At 53.3% G+C, this 24,589-nt stretch overlaps 1 protein-coding gene across 1 annotated transcript in view; it reads right to left on the minus strand.

The window, feature by feature from the left end:
* The window catches only part of Prex1 (phosphatidylinositol-3,4,5-trisphosphate dependent Rac exchange factor 1), a 151,972-nt gene that overhangs the window by 15,415 nt on the left and 111,968 nt on the right, over nucleotides 1–24,589 (minus strand). The window contains exons 12-27 of the mRNA XM_051143817.1: nucleotides 22,747–22,850; nucleotides 22,586–22,635; nucleotides 20,664–20,739; nucleotides 17,332–17,404; nucleotides 14,670–14,812; nucleotides 13,476–13,568; nucleotides 12,773–12,921; nucleotides 10,600–10,685; nucleotides 8,153–8,289; nucleotides 7,680–7,785; nucleotides 5,591–5,778; nucleotides 5,162–5,323; nucleotides 4,384–4,594; nucleotides 3,714–3,990; nucleotides 1,330–1,536; nucleotides 167–255 (exon numbers count right to left, since the gene is read on the minus strand). Of these exons, the coding sequence (XP_050999774.1) occupies nucleotides 167–255; nucleotides 1,330–1,536; nucleotides 3,714–3,990; nucleotides 4,384–4,594; nucleotides 5,162–5,323; nucleotides 5,591–5,778; nucleotides 7,680–7,785; nucleotides 8,153–8,289; nucleotides 10,600–10,685; nucleotides 12,773–12,921; nucleotides 13,476–13,568; nucleotides 14,670–14,812; nucleotides 17,332–17,404; nucleotides 20,664–20,739; nucleotides 22,586–22,635; nucleotides 22,747–22,850 (2,151 nt within the window). The remainder of the gene's footprint in view (nucleotides 1–166; nucleotides 256–1,329; nucleotides 1,537–3,713; nucleotides 3,991–4,383; nucleotides 4,595–5,161; nucleotides 5,324–5,590; nucleotides 5,779–7,679; nucleotides 7,786–8,152; nucleotides 8,290–10,599; nucleotides 10,686–12,772; nucleotides 12,922–13,475; nucleotides 13,569–14,669; nucleotides 14,813–17,331; nucleotides 17,405–20,663; nucleotides 20,740–22,585; nucleotides 22,636–22,746; nucleotides 22,851–24,589) is intronic.

Raw genomic sequence — 24,589 nt, forward strand, 5'->3', positions numbered from 1 at the left:
GGTATACAGTAAATAATTTCTGGGAAACTTGTCCCATTCCATGACACTGTGGAGTGTGATAAAATACAGAACAGCCCCCCTGGGTCCCCGCTGTAACCTCTCCCTCACACCCTCGCCAGCAAAGCCTTTGTCCAAGGCCACGCTCTCATGGCCGCAGCCTGCTCACCTGAGCCCATCTCATCACTGCCCAGGTAGGAACTGTTGCTTCTCACACTGGTGTATGACAGGACGGAGTCACGATTGCTGTTACACTCACTGCAATGGGACAAGAGACACCCTGAGTCACCCTCATCCCAGATCCTAGAACCCACAACCTGGGATGTAGACAAAACACCTAGCCTTGGACAGATGCCCAGCTAGCAGCGTAAGGCCAGCGCAGCTTGGCTGGTGTCCCATGTAGGGTCAGAAACCCGTTCAGGTCTCAGCTCAGAAACATAGACGGGGCTTTCTTCACTGAAGTGTCTTAGTGTCCCCCAGGTTTCTGAGCACCTCATGGCTCTCTTGAGCCTGCACACCTGCCCACACCATACCTGACCAAAAAGAACTCAGCAGGATGAGGGAACAAGAGGCCACCTTGCAAACACTGCTCCAACAACTTTTTGACAAAGAAAAATCACACGTAAAATGAAAACCGAGAGGTGGGGGGAGTCTGAGACAGTGCCCCAAGGACACAGAGTGCCAAAGCAACCACAAAATGCTGCCATAGAGACACCGTTTAAAGTGGCCATGGGGACCAGGCAGATCTGGGGAACACAGGGAGGGCGCTGACATGAGGCGGACTGGCAACATCAACCCCTCAGTCCTGTGGCTTCAGCCTTTGCCCACACACTGCAGGGCGAGACAGATACGGACCCCAAGAGTCAGACACTGTGTGTGTGATTTTTCCACTGGGGACCCCACACTTCTCTGTGGTAGTGAGGGTCACCCGTCACAGCACAGGAAGCCCTGGTTTTGTCTGGTCATGATTAATACCCTGCTGGTACTGTCAGAGTAAATCTAACCCCAGAGGCAGGAAAACAAGAAAATGTCTGACTCCATGGATCCACAGAAGCACCACAGGCCACAGAACCCAGACTCTCTTCCAGCCTGCGAGTATATGAAGTAACACAGAGAGAGTGCAGTCCATGTGCCAGGCTGGAGCTCAGGGAAAGGGAGCCAAGCAGGCATTCCGGAGTGTTCTCTGAGAGCCTCAGATCCTCCCTGACCGTGCACCTCCCACCTCTAAACACACAGTTAGCCCCAGAGACTGACCCCACCCCCTGTATCTTGGAAAATTTCCCAGTCTTGACTTTCCCACAGGTCTGGTGGCCTCCTTTGGGTCGCACACACCTGTAGGAGTCACGATAGCTCATGGTGTCGTGGCCCGAGTCTTCCTGCTCATCCTCTGACACCTTGAAGCACACCTTCTTGATGCCGCCATGGTCAGTCCTGTCCACTTCGCTCTCCTCGCTGACCGGTGGGGAAGATGAGGTCTCCTCCACCAAGGGTGGGTCACAGGGTCCCCCCGAAGTGGGTTCTGTGATGGTGGAGAGGAGCCTGCCAGAGCAAGGGGAAGGCTTTGAAGGTGAGGACACAGGCCGGCAAGGCATCACCACACGGGGCTCAGCAAAGACCAGGCTGACTCCACAGAGACAAAGGAAGCTACCCAGCAGCGTTCTCCCTCCCTTGAAGTTCCACCAGCAACTCCACTGACCCCAAACGCTACCTCCTGCTGGACTCAGCTATAAACACCTCAAAGGCTGCGAATGTAGTATAGCTCAGAGGATAAACCCTTAGACTAGTGGTTCTCAACCTGTGGGTCACGACCCCTTTGCACATCAAACTATCCTTTCACAGGGGTTGTATATCAGATATTTATTAATTTTATGGTTAGGGGTCACCACAACATGAGGAACTGTATTAAAGGGTCACAGCATTAGGAAAGTTGAGAACCACTGCCTTAGACTAGGAATGGAAGCTCACCTGTAGTAGTCCCAGCATTCTGGAGGCTGGAGTATAGGATCAAGAGTTCAAGGCCAGCCTCAGCTACATGAGACTTTGTCTCAAAAGAACAAAATAGTAAAAGTAAACAAGAACCCAGAGTCCGCAGGTCAGAGCACCTGAGTCACAGCCACCAACTCCACCAAATGCAGCACACCATTGGCAGGTATGTCCACAATAAAACTTCATTTTAAAAGTAAAACAGGCTGGGCAGTGGGTGCACGCATTTAATCCCAGCACTTGGGAGGCACAGACACGTGGATCTCTTTAAGTTCGAGGCCAGCCTGGTCTACATAAAGCGAGTCCAAAACAGCCAAGGCTACATAGAGAAACCTTATCTCAGGGGGGAAAAAAAAAAAAAAAGAAAAAAGAAAAGAAAAGAAAGAAAGGAAAAAAAAGAAAGAAAGAAAGAAAGAAAGCACAGGCTTTGCAGTTAGTTGGGGTCCTACTGGCCCTCTCACACTGACATTTCCTAGGTTAGAGTCATGTTATTGCCTTCTGAGGCTCTGTTTCCTCCTCTGGGAAGGGGCTAATATCAGAATTCAAACACCAGGACGCTGTGAAGATGAAATATATAAAAGACACAGGGTATCGCCTAGTCCCTGTGAGTGGCAGGCCATTAAGTCTGCAAGAATTTTAAATAAATGTGTCCACTGTCTGGAGACAGTCTGGGCTGTCAACTGGAGAATACCATGGTCCTTGAGCAAGCAGAAGCTAGGCATGCTGCAAACATCCGACATACCCAGGAGCCCCACAACACAGACCCGAATTACCAGACCAAGGTGGGAAGAAGCCGTTCTAAAACTTGACTGCATGGCTCCCACTGCACCAAGCAAAATTAATCCCCCTTAGCATTATCTGGTACCAGGCTATGCACAAATGGCCCTGATTGGTTCCAAAGTGTTCCTTCCAAGTAGCAAATATAAAGCAGATCCTGGGGGCCTGGAGAGATGGCTCAACGGTTAAGAGCACTCATTGGTGGCTCTTCCAGAGGACCCGAGTTCAATTCCCATCACCTAGATGGCAGCTCACAACTGTCTGAAGCTCCAGATCCAGGAGATCCAACACCCTCACACAGACAAATATGCAAGCAAGACACCAACGCATACAAAATAAAGATAAATACATTTTAAAAAGAGAAAAAGAAAGCAGGTCCCTATATTGATGCAGACACTGAACCTGTTTCTCCTCCTCCCCCTCTTCTACTTCCTCCCCTTCCTGCTGCTACTCCTTCTGCCCCCCACCCCTTCCTGCAGCCCCTCCTCCACCCCCTTTCTCTACCTCCTCCTCTTCTTCCTGCTCCTCCTTTCTCCCCTGCATCCACAGCCTGGCCACGTACTTGTTATGTGCTATACAGAACTGCTTGTCCCTGATGTTAGCCAAAAGCAACTTAAGGTGGTTTAACCGACCTCTGTCCCCGCTCCTGAGGCTGAGCAGTGACTGGGAGCTACCCCTGCCCAGAGCTGGCAGCTGCTCTTACACCACAGTGTCCTGTAGTTAACAGGGACACCTTTTCAGCAGCCCACTTTGCTGCAGTGTCACAGACTTTAACCTCGTGAGGACACTGGCTGCCCCTCCCCCTTCCTGACAGCTGGCTCTCCTTAGGGAAGAAGGCACTTTCTATGGCCGCAGATGCTCAAGGCACCTGGTGGGGAGAGCCCGGGGAGGCTGCACAGGAGCACTGTGAGCAGTGACGTCCAGACTCCAGAGAGGACCCCGGGGCCAGGCCTTACCTATTGATCTGGGTGACATACTGCTTCATCTCCTTGAGGGCCACGTCTAGCTTAGTGAAGAGCTGCAGGTACGCATCCTGTATCTCACGGTCTTCCTGTTTGAGCAGGAAGCTCAGGCCCCGGTCTTGCTGGCTGGGGGCACCACTGGCTGAGCCGAAGCTGCTGTCATTGAGACCCTGGCCTTGGGAGTCGCCGTCTCCAGCAGATGAGCACTTCCAGGATGGGGCAGCCATGGTGGTGATACAGTGCTGGGTGTAGGCCATGGGGTTCAGGTGGCCTGCAGCAAAGGTAGGGGAGCTTACTCAGAAACAGGCCCAGACTTAGACATAGGGGACCCTGCCTACACCTCTGGACAGAGAGGTACAAACAGCAACTTTGACCTTTTGACACTCTTAGAGCACTATTGTCATTTGTTGACAATACATTTGAACTGGTGAGGTCTTTTCTCCTACCTAGAGTGCAGACATGATGGCAGGTACTCTGGCAGCCATATTATACATGAGAGACATCATGAAGGAGAAAGACTCAAACTAAAGATGGTAATATACAGAAAGATAGGAGCCTGCGTCCTTGATGACTAAGCGGCCACTAACCCCGCCCTGGAGGTAGCCTTGGACATTTTTCTGTAAGGTGAGCTCTAATACAATTTCTAATAGAAACATGTAGGTACCTTGTTCTGGGTCAAGGCCGATGAGGGAGGGTTTGCGTCCGAAGCGGATGCTGAAGGACCTGCCCACCGAAGGGGTGGTCTTGGGGTAGGACACTTCCATGAGGTTGATGTGACAGTTGGTGGGGCAGAAGTCCAGGCCACACAGCGGGTGGGGCTCCAGGGGTGCCTGCTTGAAGGGGGGGCTGACCCTGCTCTTCAGCTGGACTGCAAACTGAGAGGTGGGGACAAGGGAGTGTGAGGTGGCATCAGCGGGTCCTTGAATACCCCTGGAGCCACTCTGTCCTAGCCTAGCCTCGACATTCCCAAATCGGAGAAAACAGTAATAGCTGCAAATGGAGCGGGTCCTCTGAGTGCCTCTCAGGGGACAGCCTAGCAGAACCCGGGACACTGAGCACTGACATGTACTCTTTTCTCTATTTTAGCTGCTGTAGCGTCTTAGAAACCATGTCTCCTGGTCCTCAGTTACAGGGTTCAGGCATAGTCGCCTCCTCATTCTAAAGTGCTTGGGGCAGGGCAAGGCAAGGGACACTCGCAGAGCCTGGAGCACCCTGGGAGCCCATCTTCACAGCAGATGCTACAGCTGGAGCCACAAGGCCATCTGGTCACCCCAGGTGAAGGTCCAGCCTCAGAATGAAGCTGGGCTGCTTAAGCACTTGGATATGGCTGGGCCTCAAGTCCACCTGTATGTGGCCTGGCCAGTGACTGAGCCCATGAGGTTTAGTCTCACTCAGATGGAACTCAGCTGAGAAGCCGTAAGCAGAGCGTAGGCACCAAGTACCTCCTGGTAGCAGGCGATCCTCTGACTGATGCTCTCCAGCTTGGTGTCGCAGATGTTATGGAACTCATAGTGCGACATGGTGATGATGGCGCTACTCATGGCCATGAGCCGCCCACAGTTCTGCACAAAGATGCTGTCATCCACAGCAAAGGCCTCAAGGATCTGCGGGAAGAAGGACAGCCACTGAGCATGCCTGTGTACCATGGGGACATTGAGTCCTTTCCTGTGGACACCCTAAGAGATTGGGGCTGTGCCACACACCTATCTTCCCCAGTTCCATAGCTGATGACTACTGAGGTAAGGACTAGATGGGCTCTGGGGCAGATCGGAGCCTGACAGGGCCTGACAGAGCAGGGCTGGGGGTGGGACTGGGTACGGTGCAGGGTTGGGTAGGGATGGCTAGGGTGGGACTTGGAAGCAGGGTGATACCTTGGCAGCCAGGCGGAAGCAGCCTCGCGGCTCCACGATCTTCTCCAGCACATGGCATTTGGCCCCCGCCGTGCTCATATACTCGTAAACCACGCCGTGCTCCAAATGCACATTGTCCAGAGTCAGGCTGACCACAGCGCTGTCCTCATGCAGGCTCAGCTGGGGACCCAGGGACAGTAGGGGCAGGGCTGGAAGCCAGAGGGGCAAACCACACTGAGAACAGCACCGTGCCCTAGGCATTAGTTTGCCGCCAGCACCCCTGAGCAGGCCATGGCGGGGACACACACACAACTCGACTCGTTTGCTGGTACATGGTCCCACCGACAGAGGAGCCCCTCCTGGAGCTGACCCTAGTGCCACACTCCTAGTGGAGGCTGACCCCCACCCTGTCCCCTTCAGTTTCACAGACAGCTGGAAACAGCCAGTCTGAACCCCCACTGGATCCACAGATGGGAGGAGACAGTCTCTCTCTCAAGTAGATCCACTGTGGCCAGGGCCACCTTGTAAAGAGGCAGCTGCGAGGCTGAGAAGTGAGGAGCGCTAGACTGTGCCAGCCCTGAAGCTTGCTTGACCCTACTCAGATTTCAGTTTGCTGAGCCCAAACGTTCTTCTGTGATCCAGCTCCGGGAAGGACTTGTGTATTTAGGACACTCGGGGTGACCTCGGAAGAGGCGACAGCTGAGCAGACAGCTGAGTGAAGGGAGGGCAGTGGCCCAGGCAGTGACACAGTGAGAAGCTGGGGTAGATGGCAAACAGAACGCAAGTAGGAAAGGGGAGGGAGGTGGTCCTGGCCGCCAGGTTGGCCCAGAACCCCGGCTTTGAAGGCTGTGGTTGTAATTTCTTCTTCTCCCTGAGAAGGCCACCAGAAGTCTCTGTTCTCATTTCCTCAGAGAAGGGGGGGGGGGGATCAACCAGGGGAAGGACAGTGAAAAAGTTGCTGCAATGATCCTGCTTTAAAAAAAAAAATCCTTAGCCGGGTGTGGTGGAGCACGCCTTTAATCCCAGCACTCGGGAGGCAGAGGCAGGCGGATCGCTGTGAGTTCGAGGCCAGCCTGGTCTACAAAGTGAGTCCAGGATGGCCAAGGGTACACAGAGAGACCTTGTCTCGGAAAAAAAAAAAAAAATCCAGTTGAGGGCCAGGCGTGGTGGCGCACGCTTTTAATCCCAACACTCAGGAGGCAGAGGCAGCCAGATCACTGTGAGTTCAAGGCTAGCCTGGTCTACAAAGCAAGTCCAGGACAGCCAAGGCTACACAGAGAAACCCTGTCTCAGAAAACAAAACAAAACAAAACAAAATTCAGTTGCAAACTGAACTGGTATCAGTATAGATGATGGGGACTGGTCAGACCGTGGATGTGGGAGGAAAAGAAGGAGCGAGTGAGTGAGTGGACAGGGTGTTGCAGGAATAGGAAGTGAGGAAAGACTTAAAAAGAGGCCCGAGAATCTGGAAGGATAGAGAGAGACCAGGGGTAGGCTCTGGAGAAGAATCATCTTCAATCTGGGCCACAGCAAGTTTGTGATGCCCGTCAACAGCGAGCAGAGGAAGTGAGCTGACTGATAAGGGACCAAAGGTCCCAGAGGGGACCGTGACATGTTGTGATAGAACAGTGACCCACAGAAGACACACTCTTCTGATGTCAGCAAGGGAGAATGTGGGCCATTGTCGCACAACTAACTCGATGAGCCAATGAAAAGCAAACAGGAACAGAATCGTAAGAGCCCTTTGTGGGCAGATGGAGACCAGGTCACAAAGATGGTGAGCTGGGAAGACTTGGACCAACTGCTCTGGGCTATCAGCCAGCAAGAGAACCAGGAACCAAGGAGTGTGGGAAGCTTCTAGAAGCGGAGGCAAGTCAGTGGACTCCCCAGAAAGAAACACAGCCCAGTGAGATTCATTTCTGGGCTGCAAGGCCTCCAAGGTGAGCGACTGAAGACAAGAGTTCTACACTGCGATGATGGAGGTTACAATACCAAGGAGGTGGACCCAGCTGCAGTCCTGATAACCACCTGGGATGGAGACGTGGCAACACAGAGGGCCAGCCATCATGGGAGCCTCACACTGATGCTCCTCACATTCCCTGTCCCTTACCTGAGTCAGGCTGGTCATCTTCCTGGAGGTCGTCATCAGGGGCACCCTGGCTGGCCCGTGCCTGCTGGGCATCCTCATGGCTGTGGTAGACCCACCGGTACAGACCCTGCGAAGAGCCACTATCAAAAATCTAGCTTCACAGTGCCCAGAAAGGAAGGGATGGGCCAAGACAGGTGGTGCTCTAAGTCCCATCCATGAGGTCACCTCTGAAGAGACCTCCGAAATGTCACTCTGGAACCCGAGGGACCACTGACCACACTCACTCCTCAGCATGGAACATGGGCTCCAGATGGAAGCATCGGAGCTTGTTGCACACGGTGTACAGTACACACTGCAGTCACAACATTCCCATTTGTAAAGGGGCCTTTTCCCACCCAGCTCAGCAAGAAAACCTAGGCTGGGAGGGTTCCTGCTCAGCTCAGAGTTCCTAAGAGGCCTCCAAGATGGTGGCGCCTACTCTCCCGAGTGCTCACCAGGGCCTCCTCCCGGCGGCTGCGGAAAGCCTGGAAGTGTTCCAGGACTTCGAGGGCACCATCATTTGCCACGCTGTTGCCATTGACTTTCAGGACGCATTGTCCGGCACAGAGCCCAGCAGCCACAGCCTCAGAGCCTAGGGGACAGGAGCACTTGAAGCCAGAGCCAGGCAGAGGAGCTAGGTTTTGGTTACCTCAGCCTGCCAACGGCTGCATCCAGAGTTGTCCCTCCTCCCACCTGTCAACCGGAGAGCTGCCGCTGACAGCTGCAGTGTCCCCACTGCAGAGGCAATTAGCCCAATGTGGTGTCTCAGACCCCTGTCTTTCAGAACCCTGCATGGCCTCATAGTGATGGACTGAAGCCAGGTGGCAGAGAGACACCAATCAGGGCACGGGTTCAGAAAACCCAGGGCACAATACAGCTGCCCAACTTGAGTCCCTCCCTCTCACCTTTACCACAAGGCCCAAACAGTGGGTCTTGACCCTGGGTTCCTGTGGGTTAACTCACAGGTCTAGAAACAGAAACAAAAGGCCAGCTGCCTCTACCCTAAGAGATGTGCAGGCCTTGAGGACCTTGGCCAGTGCAAGCCCCAGTCTTAGGGGCTTCCAACGACATCTGCCTTCTGGCCTAAAATGCGCTACTTCACCTCGCTAGGCTTTAATGTCCTCGTCCATGAAGCTTGTGAGCATCTAAGGACTCTGGAGAGACTCCGGAAGTTTGGACATGGGAAATGGCTGGCACTTACTAAATGCTCGACAAACGCTGGCCCCGTCTTAGTTCCCACTGTCTACCTAAGGCTCTAGCCAAGGTCTCACACACACAGCCAAGCCATACCGGTGGCTGGACTCCTGGGTTGGTGCTGCTGAGAGGCTATGGAAACTGAGAAGTGGGGGGGAGGGAGGTGCCAGTCACTGGTAGTGTGCCTTTGAAAAAGACTGAGCTCCTAGCCTCTTATTCTTTCCCCTCTTTCCAGGCATGCCTGGGTGGCTTCGCTCTGCCGGATGCTTCTGCGGTGAAGCTTTCTCCAAAGGCCAGAGCAACAGTGCCTGTTGGCTTCAGAACCCTGAGCCACAACGAACTTTTCCTCTTTCTTTTTTTTTTTTTTTTTTAAAGATATCTTTATTTATTATTATGTATATGGTGCTCTGCATGCATGTACATCTGCAAGCCAGAAGAGGGCGTCAGATCACATTATAGATGGTTGTGAGCCACCATGTGGTTGCTGGGAATTGAACTCAGGACCTCTGGAGGAGCAGTCAGTGCCCTTAACTTCTGAGCCATCTCTCCAGCCCGAACTTCTCTTTCTACATCTACCAACTCAGGCATTTTCTACAGTCTTACAGTATCTTACAGGATACCAGCAACATCATGTCTGTCCACTAGATGCTATGGCACACCTTCCCTCACGGTGACAACCCAAAACTGCCTATAGACAATGCCAGGTGTCACCCAGAGAGGGAAGAAACTGTTCCCACTAAGAACTACCCTTTAAAAGGTGGCGCACACCTGGAATCCCAGCACTCTGGGAGGCAGAGGCAGGAAGATCTCTGTGAGTCAAGGCCAGCCTGGTCTACAAAGTGAGTCCGGGATAGCCAAGGCTACACAGAGAAACCCTGTCTCAAAAAAAAAGCAGAAAGACATATGTAATGCAACCCACTGAATAATTCCAGTTGCCTTCACTGACATGCATGTTTTGTTAATTGGTAGACATTAAAAGATATAGCTTCAGGGCAGGAGCGTTGACTCAGCGGTTACCAGAGAACCCGAGTTCCACTCCTAGCACCCACGAGGCAGTTCACAACTGTCTCTATCTCAATTCTAGGAGATGCAATGCCCTCTTCTGACTTCTACAAATAACACACACACACAAGGTACATGGGCATATCTGCCGGCAAAAATACTCACAGATAAAAAGAAATATAATTAAAAAATAAAATAAAATAAATATAAGTACAACTCTATAATAAAGTGCAAATGTTAAAAGGGAGGTCGGGAAGGATGTGGGGAAGCCCAATACCATGGGTGTTCTTGGCCACATAGACAAACAGAGCAGAGCCTTAAACAGTAGCCCTGCCCCACCCCACCCCCTAGAAAAGCAGCACAGACCATGGGGGCTTGAGACTGGTTGCCCATGAGCCCAAGTGGCACAGAAGTGATTTTGTAGGGCCCCAAATTCAGAGTTCTGGTGCTTTTGGGTTCCATGTCTGCTGGCAAGGGGACATCCAGCCCATCTGGATGACTAGGGCCTTCCCCACCCCCACCCCCACTCCCACCCCTGTCTCAGTCCCAGTGCAGCCCACATCTAGTTGTTCCCTCTCCCACTTGCAGCTGGCCTCTGCAGGCCTCAGCTAGAGGAATAGGTGCAGGGCTGCACTAGCACTGAGCATGTGCCTCCTTGTGCACACAAGGCAGCCCTAAGAGGCTTTGCACACCAGAGCCAGCTCACCTCTGCCCACAGCAAAGACACATGGTGGCGCTGCTCCTCGAATCTGGAAGGACAGAGCCTCTGGGTGGTCAGGGATTTTGATGGTCCTGGCAGGCACAGGGTCAGGGTCAGACCATCAGAAAGGGAGTGTGTGGCTTCCACTCCCCCAGGAGTCCCTTTCTACCACCACTCTGCCCTGTCTCCAAGAATTCTTGGAAATCAGCTCTGAAAGAGATGACACCTAAAATCACAGTCAACAGAGTCCCTACAGCACCTCGTGAAGAGCCAAAGGCCAGACACCAAAGCAGAGAGGGGCAGCACCAGCTGGGGGTGGCAGACACCAAGGAGAGGCACCGGCTGGAGGTGGCAGACCCCGAGGGGAGGCACCAGCTGGGGGTGGCAATGTTAAGGGGAGTCACCAGCTGGTGGGTGGCAGTGTTAAGGGAAGTTACCAGCTGGAGGTTGGCAGTGTTAAGGAGACTCACCAGCTGGGGGTGGCAGATATCAAAGAGAGGCACCCGCTTGGGGGACAGGGTTAGGGGTACAGGAATCAAGGGAAGGCACTGGCAGGGGAGTCTCAGGTGTCATTCATTCTGAGGTGGCAGAACCACTCTGAGGGCCTATGCTCAAAGTCTTAAGCCCTAGGGACTTCTGTCTCTGGCACCTAGCAGCCAAACCTTGCCTGTCACTTTTCCCCTAAATCTCCTCTTCTGATAGAAATAGAGTCTAAAGCCAGGCATGGTGGCACAGGCCTTTAATCCCAGCACTCGGGAGGCAGAGGCAGGCAGATCGCTGTAAATTCATGACCAGCCTGGTCTACAAAGTGAGTCCAGGACAGCCAAGGCTACACAGAGAAACCCTGTCACAGAAAACAAAATCAAAACAAAACAAACAAACAAACAAAAGAAAAAGAAATAGAGTCTAAACCAGTGGTTCTCGACCTTCCTGAAGCTGCGACTCTTTAATACAGTTCATGTTGTGGTGACCCGCGACCATAAAATTATTTTTGTTGGGGCTGGAGAGATGGCTCAGTGGTTAAGAGCACCACCTGCTCTTCCAAAGGTCCTGAGTTCAATTCCCAGCAACCACATGGTGGCTCACAACCATCTATAATGTAACCTGGTACCCTCTTCTGGCCTGCAGGTAAACAAGCAGACAACATTGTATATATAATAATAAAATAAATCTTTTTTTAAAAAGTATTTTTGTTACTACTTCATAACTGTACTTTTGCTACTGTTATGAATCATAATGCAAATATCTGTGTTTTCCAATGGTCTTAGGTGACTCCAGTGAAAGGGTCATTTGATCCCTCAAAAAGGTCATGACCCACAGGTTGAGAACCACTGAAAACCCTCTACAGCTTGCAGCCAACATTTGCCTCGAGTTAACAGGGACTAGTGGCACCAAATACTTAATCTTTTTTTTTTTTTTTAAAGATTTATTCATTTTATGTATATAAGTACTCTATCTGCATGTACACCTGCAGGCCAGAAGAGAGCACCATATCTCATTATAGATGGTTGTGAGCCACCATGTGGTTGCTGGATATTGAACTCAGGACCTTTGGAAGAGCAAACAATACACTCTTAACCTCTGAGCCTTCTCTCCAGCCCCAAACACTTCATCTTAAAATAGAGGTATGCCCACTGCACCTACATCTAGGCATGGCCCACCCTGACCCTGCAAGCTGCCACCTGCTTCCACCTGCGGCCCCAGGGAAGCAGCCATCCCCAGCAGCCATCCACACACGGGTCCTTCACCTCTCTCCCACCTGCTCCAACTCCTCACGGCCTCTGTTGCTCCCACATGCCTTAAACAATGTGACCTGGGGTCTTTGCATCCTTTAGAGCCCTTCAGAAACCTCTTAAGCCTGTCATCACTCTATTCCCAGTGGTGTCGCTCTGGCCACCGATTTTGTGCACACTCTGGCTTCCTTCTCCAACCTCATATTCACTCCCACCTGACTGACCACCACCACCAGCTCAACACACGCCCCTCACGCCTGTCCAATGTATGGCTGTTCCCTGTTCACTCCCCGACTTCATCTGAATCTATGGAAGGTGGGAACTGTGGGAACTGGGTCCCCAAGCAAGAGATATCACTCGCAACCCTGCACAGTAAGCACTTGGGACACCCTATTAGTCTAACAAAGGATGATTTGCTGAGTCGGCCTGAGGGTCACATTACTCACTCTTTAGCCTTGGTGGCCACCAGGAGGCGCAGTGGGCGTCGGGAGCAGAAGGACTGGTTAAGGATAGTCTCCACCTCAGAGAAGGGCCGCAGGAACACCAGGTCCTCGTTGATGGAGTAGACCTTCCTCCCCACCTGCAGGCCAGCCATCTGGAGGGACAAGCACATGTGTCACTGGCCTCCTCCGTCTTCACCGAGGAAGTTGGAATGTTCTAGAAGCACCAGGAGGCTGAGTGGTAAGAGGTAGGTGAGCCCAGGTCTCCTGGCTCTGAGCTGTAAAGGAAAGCCCCAAGGAGGCAAGGATGGGTGGCCATACCCTTGAGAAGAAATGGCCAGCGCCAGCCTTTGTGAGAGAACAAAGGTCAATGGGGTGGCGACTTTGTGACCACAAGAATGTGAACAAGAATGTGGAAAAAAAAATCAATAGAATTCAAGCCTTCTCCTTGCAACCCAGTAGGCCACAAGATGCCATAAACCGGGGGTGGGGGGGGGGTGGGGGGGTAGGAGACAGACAGTAAGAAACCGGTTTGGCTTTCTGTTTTCCCTGCACATCCCCAGAAGCCCAGCAGGTGGCGATACTGACACATGCCAGGAAGGCAGCCTCATTCCCCTAGGGGGAGGGGGCCCACCACAAAAGACTTGGAGAGGCCTCAAAAGACTTGGAGACACGCCCAGCTGGGCACTGGCCCATCTGTGGGTCTCACCTCTGCCAGCGAGCCCCTCTGCACAGACTTCACCACCACGGCCTTGTTCTTCTCCTCAAGATCGAAGCCATAGTCGTCTTCCTGAGGTGGGATCTGCAAACAGGAGATGCACTTAGGGAAGCCAGAGAGGAGCAACACCACCTGCTCCCCAAGTACTAGGAACCTACAAGTAGTTGAGGGCTGCACTGCCCACCACAGGAACTGAGTGAAATCAGAGTGTAGTGAGACACATAGTAGGTCAAAAACATAATTATGTCAAGTGTGGACGCGTTGCTCTCTCCTCCCCAAGGCCTGTGCTGAGCACCTATCTGCTTGCTTTTCATAGCCCATCTCCCCTCCCCACAGCCCAGAGACAGTCTCTCTGATGGCCCTCACAGTAACCCTTTGATGGAAGGAACAGGGTCTTAGTGAGAAACACCAGGAAACTGGGGTAAAAGGGAACTGGAGGGGACACTTTCTCTAGACCAGGACGGCCAGGATTGGGATTTGGAACATGTACACCCACACTCAGCCAGTAGGCACTCCACGGGTACTGGGAACACTACCGAGCAGCCCCACTCGTACTGCTGTCTGTGTGTGAAAGAGCCAGTCTACAGTGTGACGGGGACATCGCTCCAGGCAACAGGCTCAGCATGTGAGAAGGCCCCAAGTGATGGCCCCAAGGTAAGAGTGATGGGGTGGCTCAGGTAGAGTGACAAAAGCACCGCCCAGGAGACGAAGCTGGGGAGGCAGGAAGAGTCACTCAGGACAGACTATGGTGTCCACTTGTGGTGAGGTACACTGGAGGGCTTTAGGGACACCAGAGGGAACCTCTGTCCCCAGAGGTGCCATATGGAGGCTGGAGTGGCTATGGGCAGACTTCCTCCAGCTAGCTCACCATCCGCCCAGCCTAAGAAGTCAGGCTAGGTGGGCTAGGATGCCAACATTCCTGACATTCAAGTCTCCTGAATGTGGGTAGGACACAGACTCCTGAAAAAGTGACTGGCAAAGCACTGCTAAGCTATGGGTGTGGGCAGGGGCTCCTACAACCCCAGTGCATCATGGGGAATGGAGTCCTGGCTGGCACTGTGGCCTGGCTTCTGTGAGACTCCCGCTCAGAGCTGCATGGCCTCCCTGCTCCGGCCACTGTCTGAAGCTGCCCATTCACAGGCCACAGGAGAGTCAAGGAAGAAGCAGCCCTTAATGTGCTCCTACCAGCAGCCGCTTTGCTAGAATGTTCTCCACCAGCTTGAAGTCATTGCGAAGCTGTTTGTTCTTGCTGCTGGTCCCCTCCATCTCCTCATCAGCGTGGAAGCGGAAGTACTGTGACTCATCTTTGAATTCACTCTTCTCAAGAACTGTAAGCCATGGAGAGGCAGTACATGGTCGGATGACAGTGGCTCGGCTGCCTTTGCCAACCCATGGCCACAGGCTAGAAGCAGCCCCTGGACAAGTATAGCCTGGCTGAGAGAGCGTAGCCGGGAAGCAGAATTGTGTGCCAGTGCTAACGTGTGAACGCCACATGTAGGGTTAGCTATTTGACTCCTTCAAAAACATGACATGGCTCAGTGGTTAAAGTGCCTGCCACTCAAGCATCAAGTCCTGAGTTCGGATACACAGACACCATATAACGGCAGGTGCAGCACATGTCTGTAACCCCAGCTGTGGGGAGACAGAGACCAGCAGATCTTCAGAGCTGGTTGGTCATCTGATCTACCCAGTCAGATAGAGACCCTGTCTCAAAAGTTAAAGTGGGAAGCTGGAGAGATGGCTCAATGGTTAAGAGCACTGACTGCCCTTCCAGAGGACCCAGGTTCAATTCCCAGCACCCACATGGCAGCTCACACTTGTCTGTGACTCTAGTTCCAGGGCTTCTGACACCCTCACACATGTAGTAAAAACACTAATGAACATTTTAAAAAGTGGAAAGTGACTGAGGAAGATACCCAGTGTCCACCTCTGGCCTTCACATGAGTGAGTGCACCCACATGCATACACACACATGTACACCCAGGTCGGTTCCCAGCACCCATGTTGGGCAGTTCACAACCACCTGCAACTCCAACTCCAGCTCCAAGGGTCTGATACCCTTTCTGGCCTCCATGGGCAACTATACTCACGTATGTGTGTGGGCGCACGCATGCACATACCAAAAAAAAAAAAAAACTTTTTTAAAGGAAAGAAAAGAAAGAATAAAAGAAAGGCACATCAAAGTGCAGATTTGACGACTGTCTAAGACCAATGAGGCCCCAGGACGAGATAGCTGGGTGCTTTAGCCTAGAGTCCTCCAGACCCCACTCTCTTCCTCCTGCATGGAAACCACCTGGTTCTGAGCGTGTTTCTGGGCAACCTCCATTACCTCTTTGGAACAAACAGACACACAAATTGCTACTTTCATCAGAGCAGGGCAGCCAGGCTCCAAGCATCCTGCTTATTTAGCTCCCATTGTAAACACGGGATTAGAAGATTCCAGAGCAGTGATGGCCCAGCAGACACAGGGTGAGACTCCTGAGTCATCAGCCCAGCCAGGCAAGGCCCCACTTCCCTCTCCCAGCCAAGGCTGCTGCTGGTCTAGCTTTGAGAGGTTCGTACAGCCCTGGGTTCAAATGCCCCCATCTAATACTTTAACCTCTTTGCACTTCTATTTTCTTCTCCAGCAGAAGAACAAGAGCACCCGTCCCTGAGGTGGCTCTACAGGGGCAGTGTCGAGCCTCGGTTTCCCTGTCTGCCTAAGACCTTCCCTGCAGACACCCTGAGGCTCGAGGCTCAGTTCAGACGTGGCAGGAGGTGCCTTCTCCCCCTTCACTCTGTGCAAACCCTGCCCTTTGCCACAGCCACACCCCAACTTTTGGCCCTTTCCTATTTTAGCAGATATTTAAGTTTGTGGTAAGGTGCGGGGTAGCTATGCAGCCTGCAATTTCCCTCCCCGAAGGACCCTGAGGGCATCTCGGCTGCCCAAGTCCCCCTCCTTGTGCAGTCTCCCCAGATAGCTGCCTTCCGGGAACAAGGCTGAGGGGACCACAATTATCCTCACCCACAAATGAGAGGCTCCTGCAGAGGGCAGGCGGTAGGGCCAGTGCTATCGTAGAGTACAAACGGCTTCTGGGAAGGAGACAGGCCCAACGGGTAACCAAGCCTGGTTCCTTCTTGTGAGGAAATCGGAAGTAAAGGGGCAAAGACAGCAAGGCCTCTGGAGAAACCAGAGAAACTGAGGCCACAGGGGAGCTAAGTCTAGAAGGAATTGGCTAACATGAGCCTAGAGCCGAGCCACGGACACAGACAGGCAAATAGCCTTCAGCATGCTATGGAACCATGGCCAATATTCCTAACTACAGTTTTACTGGCACCTAGCCATACTATTCCAGTATTGTAGCAGCTGCTTGGCCCTTTTCAGAGCAAGTCCACTAACTCTTAAGAGTAAAGCAGAGACCTGGGCAGGGAGATGCCCTGGGGCCTGCCAGCATCAGTCTCCTGACACCAGCCCACACTTCTGCAGCCTGTATCTGTGTCCAGGCCTCAGCACCCCATCCCAGCACCTGCTCATCAGCATGCACAAGATGTGTAGGGTCTCCCTGATACACAAGGGGGTGGACATGTACATATATATGCCAGACCCTGAACCTTAAGCCCAACTGTGCTACAATGGGACACCACGCCAGACACACAGTGGCCATTCGCTGGGAAGGAGTCAGAACTAGAAGGCAGAACACAGTTTCTCCAAGAGGGGAGAGGTGGCCACCAAGGCTGATGGGATGCTCATGGGGGCATCATGCTACCTGGGGGCAGGGGAGGCCAAAGCATAAGCCATCAATGCTGACACCGAATACGCAAAGCTGGTTGTCCAGGCCCTAAGCAAAAATCTAGGCCCTGCACTTACCGTGGTGCATGAAACCGTTGTTGCATAGGCCCACACCCAGCGCCACAGCCTCCTCCCGTGTCTGACAGTCCCCCTGAAACGGAACAGAAGCAGGCGCTGTGAGGGGAGCCAGCACTAAATCAGCTAAGTGCTGCCCGAGACAGGCTACCACCCGAGATACACAGGCTGCATGAGGGCAGAGATTTTCATACTGTGTACCAAGTCTCCAAACACATTTGGAACTATTCCTAATTAACTCCTAAAAGGGGAGTTATTCTTTTAGATGATGCTGGCCACTTAGTAACAGTTCTTTCCTGATCCCTCCCTAATACTCTCCCCTCATTTCATAACAATCCTAGCAGTTAAAGTGGACAATGAGATACAAGCAGAACCCTGCAGTAAGAGCACCGCGGCAAACCTCCTGTGCCCATTGGTTGTCCCTTTCTTCCCAATTCACTCCCTGCCTGGAACAAAGGTGTGATGCCTAGTGCTTCTGCAATCATTCTAGACCACAACATGACCTCAGGGTAAAACACTGTAACGGCGGCAGTGCAGAAAGACTCAGAAAGTGTGGTTCTTAAAGACCTCATGAGACTGCCCTAGTTGCTCTGGGCCACCAGCCTCTGTGCTGCTCTCCCAAGAGACACAAATCCCAGATTGTTCTGGCTCTGTGCATCTGTAGACATGTCCCTGGAGTTAGAAATAAAGTCCACGGTGCCTGGAAATCCTGCAGGGGGCATCTGCAAACCTCAGGAAGGGGACACACCACTGCCCCTCCCACCAGGGACAAAGTCATGTGAGGAAGTGATGGTGAGGCTGTGGTGGCCTGACCTGAGAGAGGATGATGGCAGGATGGCAGAGATCTGATCCTTGTAGGTGCCACTGAGGCCACTAACTGTCCTAAAAGTCACCTGGTTCTGGATATGTGGCCTCTGACACAGTCATCTTTCACGTTGGGACTTGGCTGATCTCAAGGGATGAGGACCGGACCTAACTCCTGCTGTTTGCTCTCTTAGGGGCCTGGCTTCAGGGTTCCCACCTTCTCCCACCAAGTCACCTTCTCCTCATCCCAAAGTAGCATTTTTGTGTTGCTTGTAGCCCAAGGAATCTGCAGCTCAGGAGAGCTTTAACTCTGGAATCCCTCTGCCTCAGCCTGCCTGGAGGACAGCCACCAGCTATCACAACAGACTTAGAACCCAAAAATCTCCCTGCTAGCCAGGTTAAGAGAGGCTAAAACCTCCAGGAGGGAGCAGGGCTGGCAGACTCAGTCACAGCTGCTGGCTGGATCAAGGGCTGTGATGAAGGCACCTCACAACATCCAGGGGCCAAGCTCCCAGACACACAGGCAGCCAGCCCTGCCTACAGCCCTGACAGTACACTGAGGGGAAAGGCTGCCAGACGCCTACTAGCCAGGCCTGGCCCTCCTGCTGGAGGGTGGAGGAAGGTACTCCCAGCCAAAGGGGCCTGATTGCTTTTCCAGCAGCCAGGAGGCCAGGCACAGGACCAGGTGTAGGGATTCTGGCAGTGGCTGTGGGGCAGGTTGGGGACGCTAGGGAGGGGCTGAGGAATTCTTGGCATTAGTGCTTACTGTATTACTAGTTGAGGATCACAAGGAAAACAAACAGCTCCTAAGGGACCCTAGGCCAGAGGCAGGGGGATGACACAAGTGGAGTGAGGGCAACAGGAAGGGACACGCCACACAGCCAGGACAGCTGCCCCTAGCCACAGAAATGGAGGGAAGTGACTGCCAGTCTAAGTGGCCTTGACTGGGCACTTGGTCTAAGAGGACCAGCGCATTCTACTTGGCTTGCAATGCGCTCAGAACCAGCCTAGCCTGTCTGTCTTAGCCCCAGAGAGCCAAGGCAGTGGCCAAGAAGGCTCCTGAGGACACAGGGCAAGCCCAGGGTCATAGTGACAGGCCAGAGTGGCCCAGAGGAAGATAAGTCAGGAGAGGGAAGGGGGGCAGTTTGGACAGTACCCTCTAATTCCTCTGGTTGCTTCCATCTCTAACTTGGGAGTCATGGCGTCCCCTTAACAAGTCCCTGGGGTGGGGGTGGACGGTGTGCACACCCCTGCCTGGCACACAGCAGCACAAGAAAGCCACCACCATCTTGCCACCTGACTTCCCGGGGGAACAGTAGAAGCAAAGCAGGGCTGGATGCATGCAGGAAGGGTACGAGTGACTGAAGGCCACAGGTAAAACGTGGGCTACCTCTGCCCACCGTGCCAAACTATCTATTGTTCCACTGACTGATTCCTTGGCAGCAGGGGAAACTGAGGCACAGGAAGAGGGCTGACCCAGGCTTCCCAATGACAAGGGGGCCTTTTGAGGTGGGCTTTTCCCAGCTACCACGTAACAGGTAGAAAAACTGAGATTCCAAGGAGTAGTCACTGGCCCCAGGCTGTGGCTCTGCCACACTGCATTTATATGCGCCCCCTCCCTGAATGGTTCATGTGGCCCCTCCTATGGTTAATGTGCCCAGGCCCTCAGCAACACTATCTGCTGGGACCTGGTAACTGATACAAAGAGTTCTCAGGGTACCCCAACCACCCACCTTCTCTGTCCCAGTTGCTGGCACTGTCCCTGAGGTCCAGGAGGCATGGAGGAAGAAGGGCAGAGCATGTGTTTTCCCTGGTTGCCATTAGCCCACAGCTGGGTTGTTATCAAGGCGTCCCATCCCCCCCACAGCACTCCCTACCTGGCTGTGCACCCTGACCAAGTTATATGCCTTAAGCCTCAGGCTTCCCACCCATGACACTGGGACAGTAACCACATCATCTTAGCTTGTCCTGAGGGTCAAATAAGACAACACGCCATTGTCTGAGAGCTCACAGTTTGCCTAGCTGGGTACACCTGACCTTCATAGTCTCGACTCTAACGTTTCACCAAGCATGGGCCCCCATCTCCAGGCACCTGGGGGTGGATCCTGAGACATCTGGGGTCCCTCTCAACACTCCTGGTCTCGTCATACAGACCAGTTCACCCAACCAATGACACCTGAAGGGGAAAACTACAGACAGGGGAGAACTTGAGGCATTTCCTCCCTTGATGTTACATGAAATAAAAAGGCTCCATCTTCCCCGCTGCTTGCCTTTGAAGTAACCAATCAGAAGATTATACAGTAGGGTATCAGAAAGGCAGAAGGCTGGGTGTAAACACCAGCCCTGGGCGTCAGGATGCCACACTATGTAAAAGGGACAGCTACTACAGATTCCTCTTCTGTGAGGCCATCCTGTGGAGTCGCACTGTAGACAGAGGGCAGAGAGGAGCTGCGTCTGTCCCCAGCTATACTGCTATCCCCAGCTCCATGACTACTCTCAAGCCACACAGAGTGTGGGCTGCTCATGCTCACCTGTGCCAGCAGCCAATCCACCAGCTTGCTCCCGGGAACCACGGACTTGTAGGTCTTCAAGTGGTAATCCCGGTCCCTGGGGAAGAGGTGGACCATGAGTAGTGGCATGGGGGAGGGGGGAGGAGTAGCTTCCTGAAGTGCGGTCCAGCAGGAAGAGCCTCAACAGACCCAGGCACAGACCCTCTCCTGACTTATGGGCCAGCTGCCCACCAGCAGTGGAAGGAGAAGCCCGCAGGCTGCGGACACTCTCCAGCACAGGGAACTGCTTCCTGCACCATGCCTCTTGAGGCAGCTTCGCCTGCATGTAGAAAAGGGTTGTCATGGGGTGTTAATGCTACGCTGCGGACCATGAGGATCCCACAGCGCCAGATGTCCCCCACAGCCAGGACCTTTCCTAGCCAGATGTCCACAGTCCACAGCAGAGGATCTCTGAGTCTCTAAGGAGAGGTGAGGTATGCACTCCACCTTGCCTGCCTTTGGGCTGTGGACCTGAATAGCCAAGCTGCAAAAAAGCTCAGCCTTAAGCTGACAGAGACCTACAGGCCTGGGTGGAGCCGCTGACATATAGTTCGGAATTAAGAGGGGTCAGTTTTAAGGACCTGTCTCACCTAAGCAAGGACCCTGGGTAGATCCCCACCACTACCTAAAAAAAGCTGGAAGGCCCAGGGAAAGCCACTAGGGAACAAACAGGAAAGAGGCCACAGGGCCCAGGAGGAGGCTGGCCTCCTCTGTCACTACCTCCTAGAACTGGCACAGAGCAGCAAGTTAGGGTGAGTGAGGAGGCAGCGCCGAGGGTGAACAGTTCCCAGGGCCTTACCTCACAGACCACAAACAGGCTGGATGAAGTCCCTGAGACAAGAGTCATGCAGCCCTGTTCCGGTCCCTCCACGACTGCAAGCTGCATTATAGAGACTGCCGGGAGCCTGGGAGCGTGCTTCCCATGACTTTAACCTTCAGGGCACTAGAAGCACCAGGAGGTGCAAGCTGCTACTAGGCACATTTGGCTGGAACAGAAACAGTCATTTGACAAATACTGATCCAGTGTTGCTCCACTGAAGGCCAATGCCTTTCCACAAAGCCATTTGAAGTCATATGTAAGCCACCAATAGAATTAAAATCAAAGTTCCATTCAATTGAACTAAAATTCAGACTCCATCAGGCGTGGTGGCATGCCTTTAATCCCAGCACTCACGAGGCAGAGGTAGGTGGATCGATAAGAGTTCAAGGCCAGCCTGGTCTACAAAGTGAGTCCAGGACAGCCAAGGCTATGCAGAGAAACCCTGTCTCAATAAAATAAAAATAAAAAATAAAAAAATAAAAAATCTCAGACTCCATAGCCTGGAGCATTTGAAAACCTCATAGAGACAGGTGGCTCCTGAGAGGGTCAATACAGGCACAGAGCACCAAAAAGCACAGCTCAGACAGGAAATATGGAGAGCTCCTGGGTGGGGTGGTAGGGAGTGGCCGATGCAGGCTTGAGATAGAGCTCAGTGATGGAGCGCTTGTCCCATCCCAGGAAAAACAAAATGTAAAAGGCATGAGGGAAGCCCTCCTGACAGGGCGGCACTGGGGGGACAACGCAGGAGCTGAGGGTACATAGGAGCAAGCACCCTATAACAGCTGCGAGCGCAAAGGCCCTGGATACAGCCTACTTTATCATCTGCCTCAGACAGAACTAGTGAGGAACAGAAAGGTTGAGTGACTGCCCAACGTCACACAGCTGGAAACCAGCAGGAGGCCCCAACATTGGCCTGGCTATGCTGTCCCTCAATATGCTGCAGCACTTCCCACAAATTTGCTCACTTCATCCTGACAGACTGACGGAAGAGGTCGGTTATTAACCCTGTCTGATGGAGAAGGAGAGAGAGGCTCAGAGAGGTCAGGATGTGGGTGGGGATGCCATGGGGGGCAGGGGGACTCACTTGATCACGGGGGTGTAGAGGCTGTGCAGCCGGCAGTAGAGTCTCACGCCCTACAAGCAAGAGCAGGGTCTGAATCAGCCACACCCTCTGGACCACTGGGAGGCTGCAGGGATGGAGGGCCCAGCTGGCTTGGGGCCACAGGTTGAAGGAGGACGTCCTACCTTGGACATGATGTCCTCCAGCTCGCTGCGGGCCTTGTAGGTGCCATCGTCGTAGCGGAAGCGATACATCACCTGCTCGTTCTTGAACTGGTGCTTATCAGAGACTGAAAGGATCCAGACACTGATGAGTCTGGGAACGCCCTCTGCTTCCACCCTTTGGTCCCACAGTACATCGAGAGATGTGAGGTCCACGGCCTGTGAAGACCTGGCAGAGACTGGCAACCTAGCTAGCCATCTGTGGGTACCTCTGATTTGGCCCATCCTTGGAAACAATGGGAACCAAGCACTGCAGGGTAGAGACCAGCCCGCTGTGATCTTGACAGCTACCTCTCAATTCTGTTGGAGACTCAGACCCAGAAGCAGATCCTGCAGCCAAAAATCCAAAGCTCTAAAAACAAAGACTTTTCCCTCCCTTTCCTCCCCCAGGGACACTCAGTAGCTCCTGGCTGGCTCTGTGGGCCCACACAGCAGCCAGGGCTGGGCCACGGCGCAGTGTGGCAGGTCCCTTCTCTGCACAGCCAAGGCCATAGTCTCTATAGCCACTCTATAGTGACTCCTTTGAGCTCTCAGACCCCACAGCCAAGCCCCTTCTCCAGCTCCAAGCTGTCTGATCTCACTCCCTGTCCACCCAGGAGGCAGCCTCACTGCCTTCCTAGCACTCAGCATCCTCCCTGGGCACTTGGCCATAACACCCACCTGCTTCCCTCACTTGTAGGGGAGGCCTCACCAAACCCCCAGGTCAGAATTGACCTCCTCCACACTGATCGCCACTCCCTGCTCTCCCCAGCACCACTGGCACCATCTACTACCTTCTTCAGCTCCCCTCCAAGCACAAGGTCAACTTTTGTGAGGACAGGACTTTTTGCCTGCCCTCCTCACAGCTATGCAAGCTGTGTCTGCTGTAAGAAACATGCGACAAACAACTACAAATTAGCTAGTGCTTAAACGGAAGGCTTGCTCTTTCTGAAAGGGCAAATAGAAAATTCTACTCCCTGGCCACCTGCTTTCCTATGAGTCCTCCCATGCTAGTGCCCACGTGAATACTGATTCTGCCACCCCAGAGAAGCATTATGAGGCAGCCACAGTCCTGGGTCACTGTGAGAGGGACCAGGCCAGCAGCTTGCAAGTGTAGGAGCAGATTTCTGGGAGAGAGCAGTGTCACGACATTCAGCCTACCATGCCACACCTGCTCCCACTCACCATGTCACACACCTGCTTCCACTCCCATGCCACACACCTGCTTCCACTCACCATGTCACACACCTGCTCCCACTCACCATGTCACACACCTGCTCCCACACCCATGCCACACCTGCTCCCACTCCCATGCCACACACCTGCTTCTACTCCCATGCCACACCTGCTCCCACTCCATGCCACACACCTGCTCCCATGACACACACCTGCTTCCACTCATCATGCCACACACCTGCTTCCACTCCCATGCCACACACCTGCTCCCACTCCATGCCACACACCTGCTTCCACTCCCATGCCACACACCTGCTTCCACTCATCATGCCACACACCTGCTTCCACTCCCATGCCACACACCTGCTTCCACTCATCATGCCACACACCTGCTTCCACTCCCATGCCACACACCTGCTTCCACTCATCATGCCACACACCTGCTTCCACTCCCATGCCACACACCTGCTTCCACTCCCATGCCACACACCTGCTTCCACTCATCATGCCACACACCTGCTTCCACTCCCATGCCACACACCTGCTTCCACTCATCATGCCACACACCTGCTTCCACTCCCATGCCACACACCTGCTTCCACTCATCATGCCACACACCTGCTCCCACTCCCATGCCACACACCTGCTCCCA

This window comes from Acomys russatus, chromosome 4 (assembly GCF_903995435.1).
Source record: "Acomys russatus chromosome 4, mAcoRus1.1, whole genome shotgun sequence".
NCBI classification, from domain to species: domain Eukaryota; kingdom Metazoa; phylum Chordata; class Mammalia; order Rodentia; family Muridae; genus Acomys; species Acomys russatus.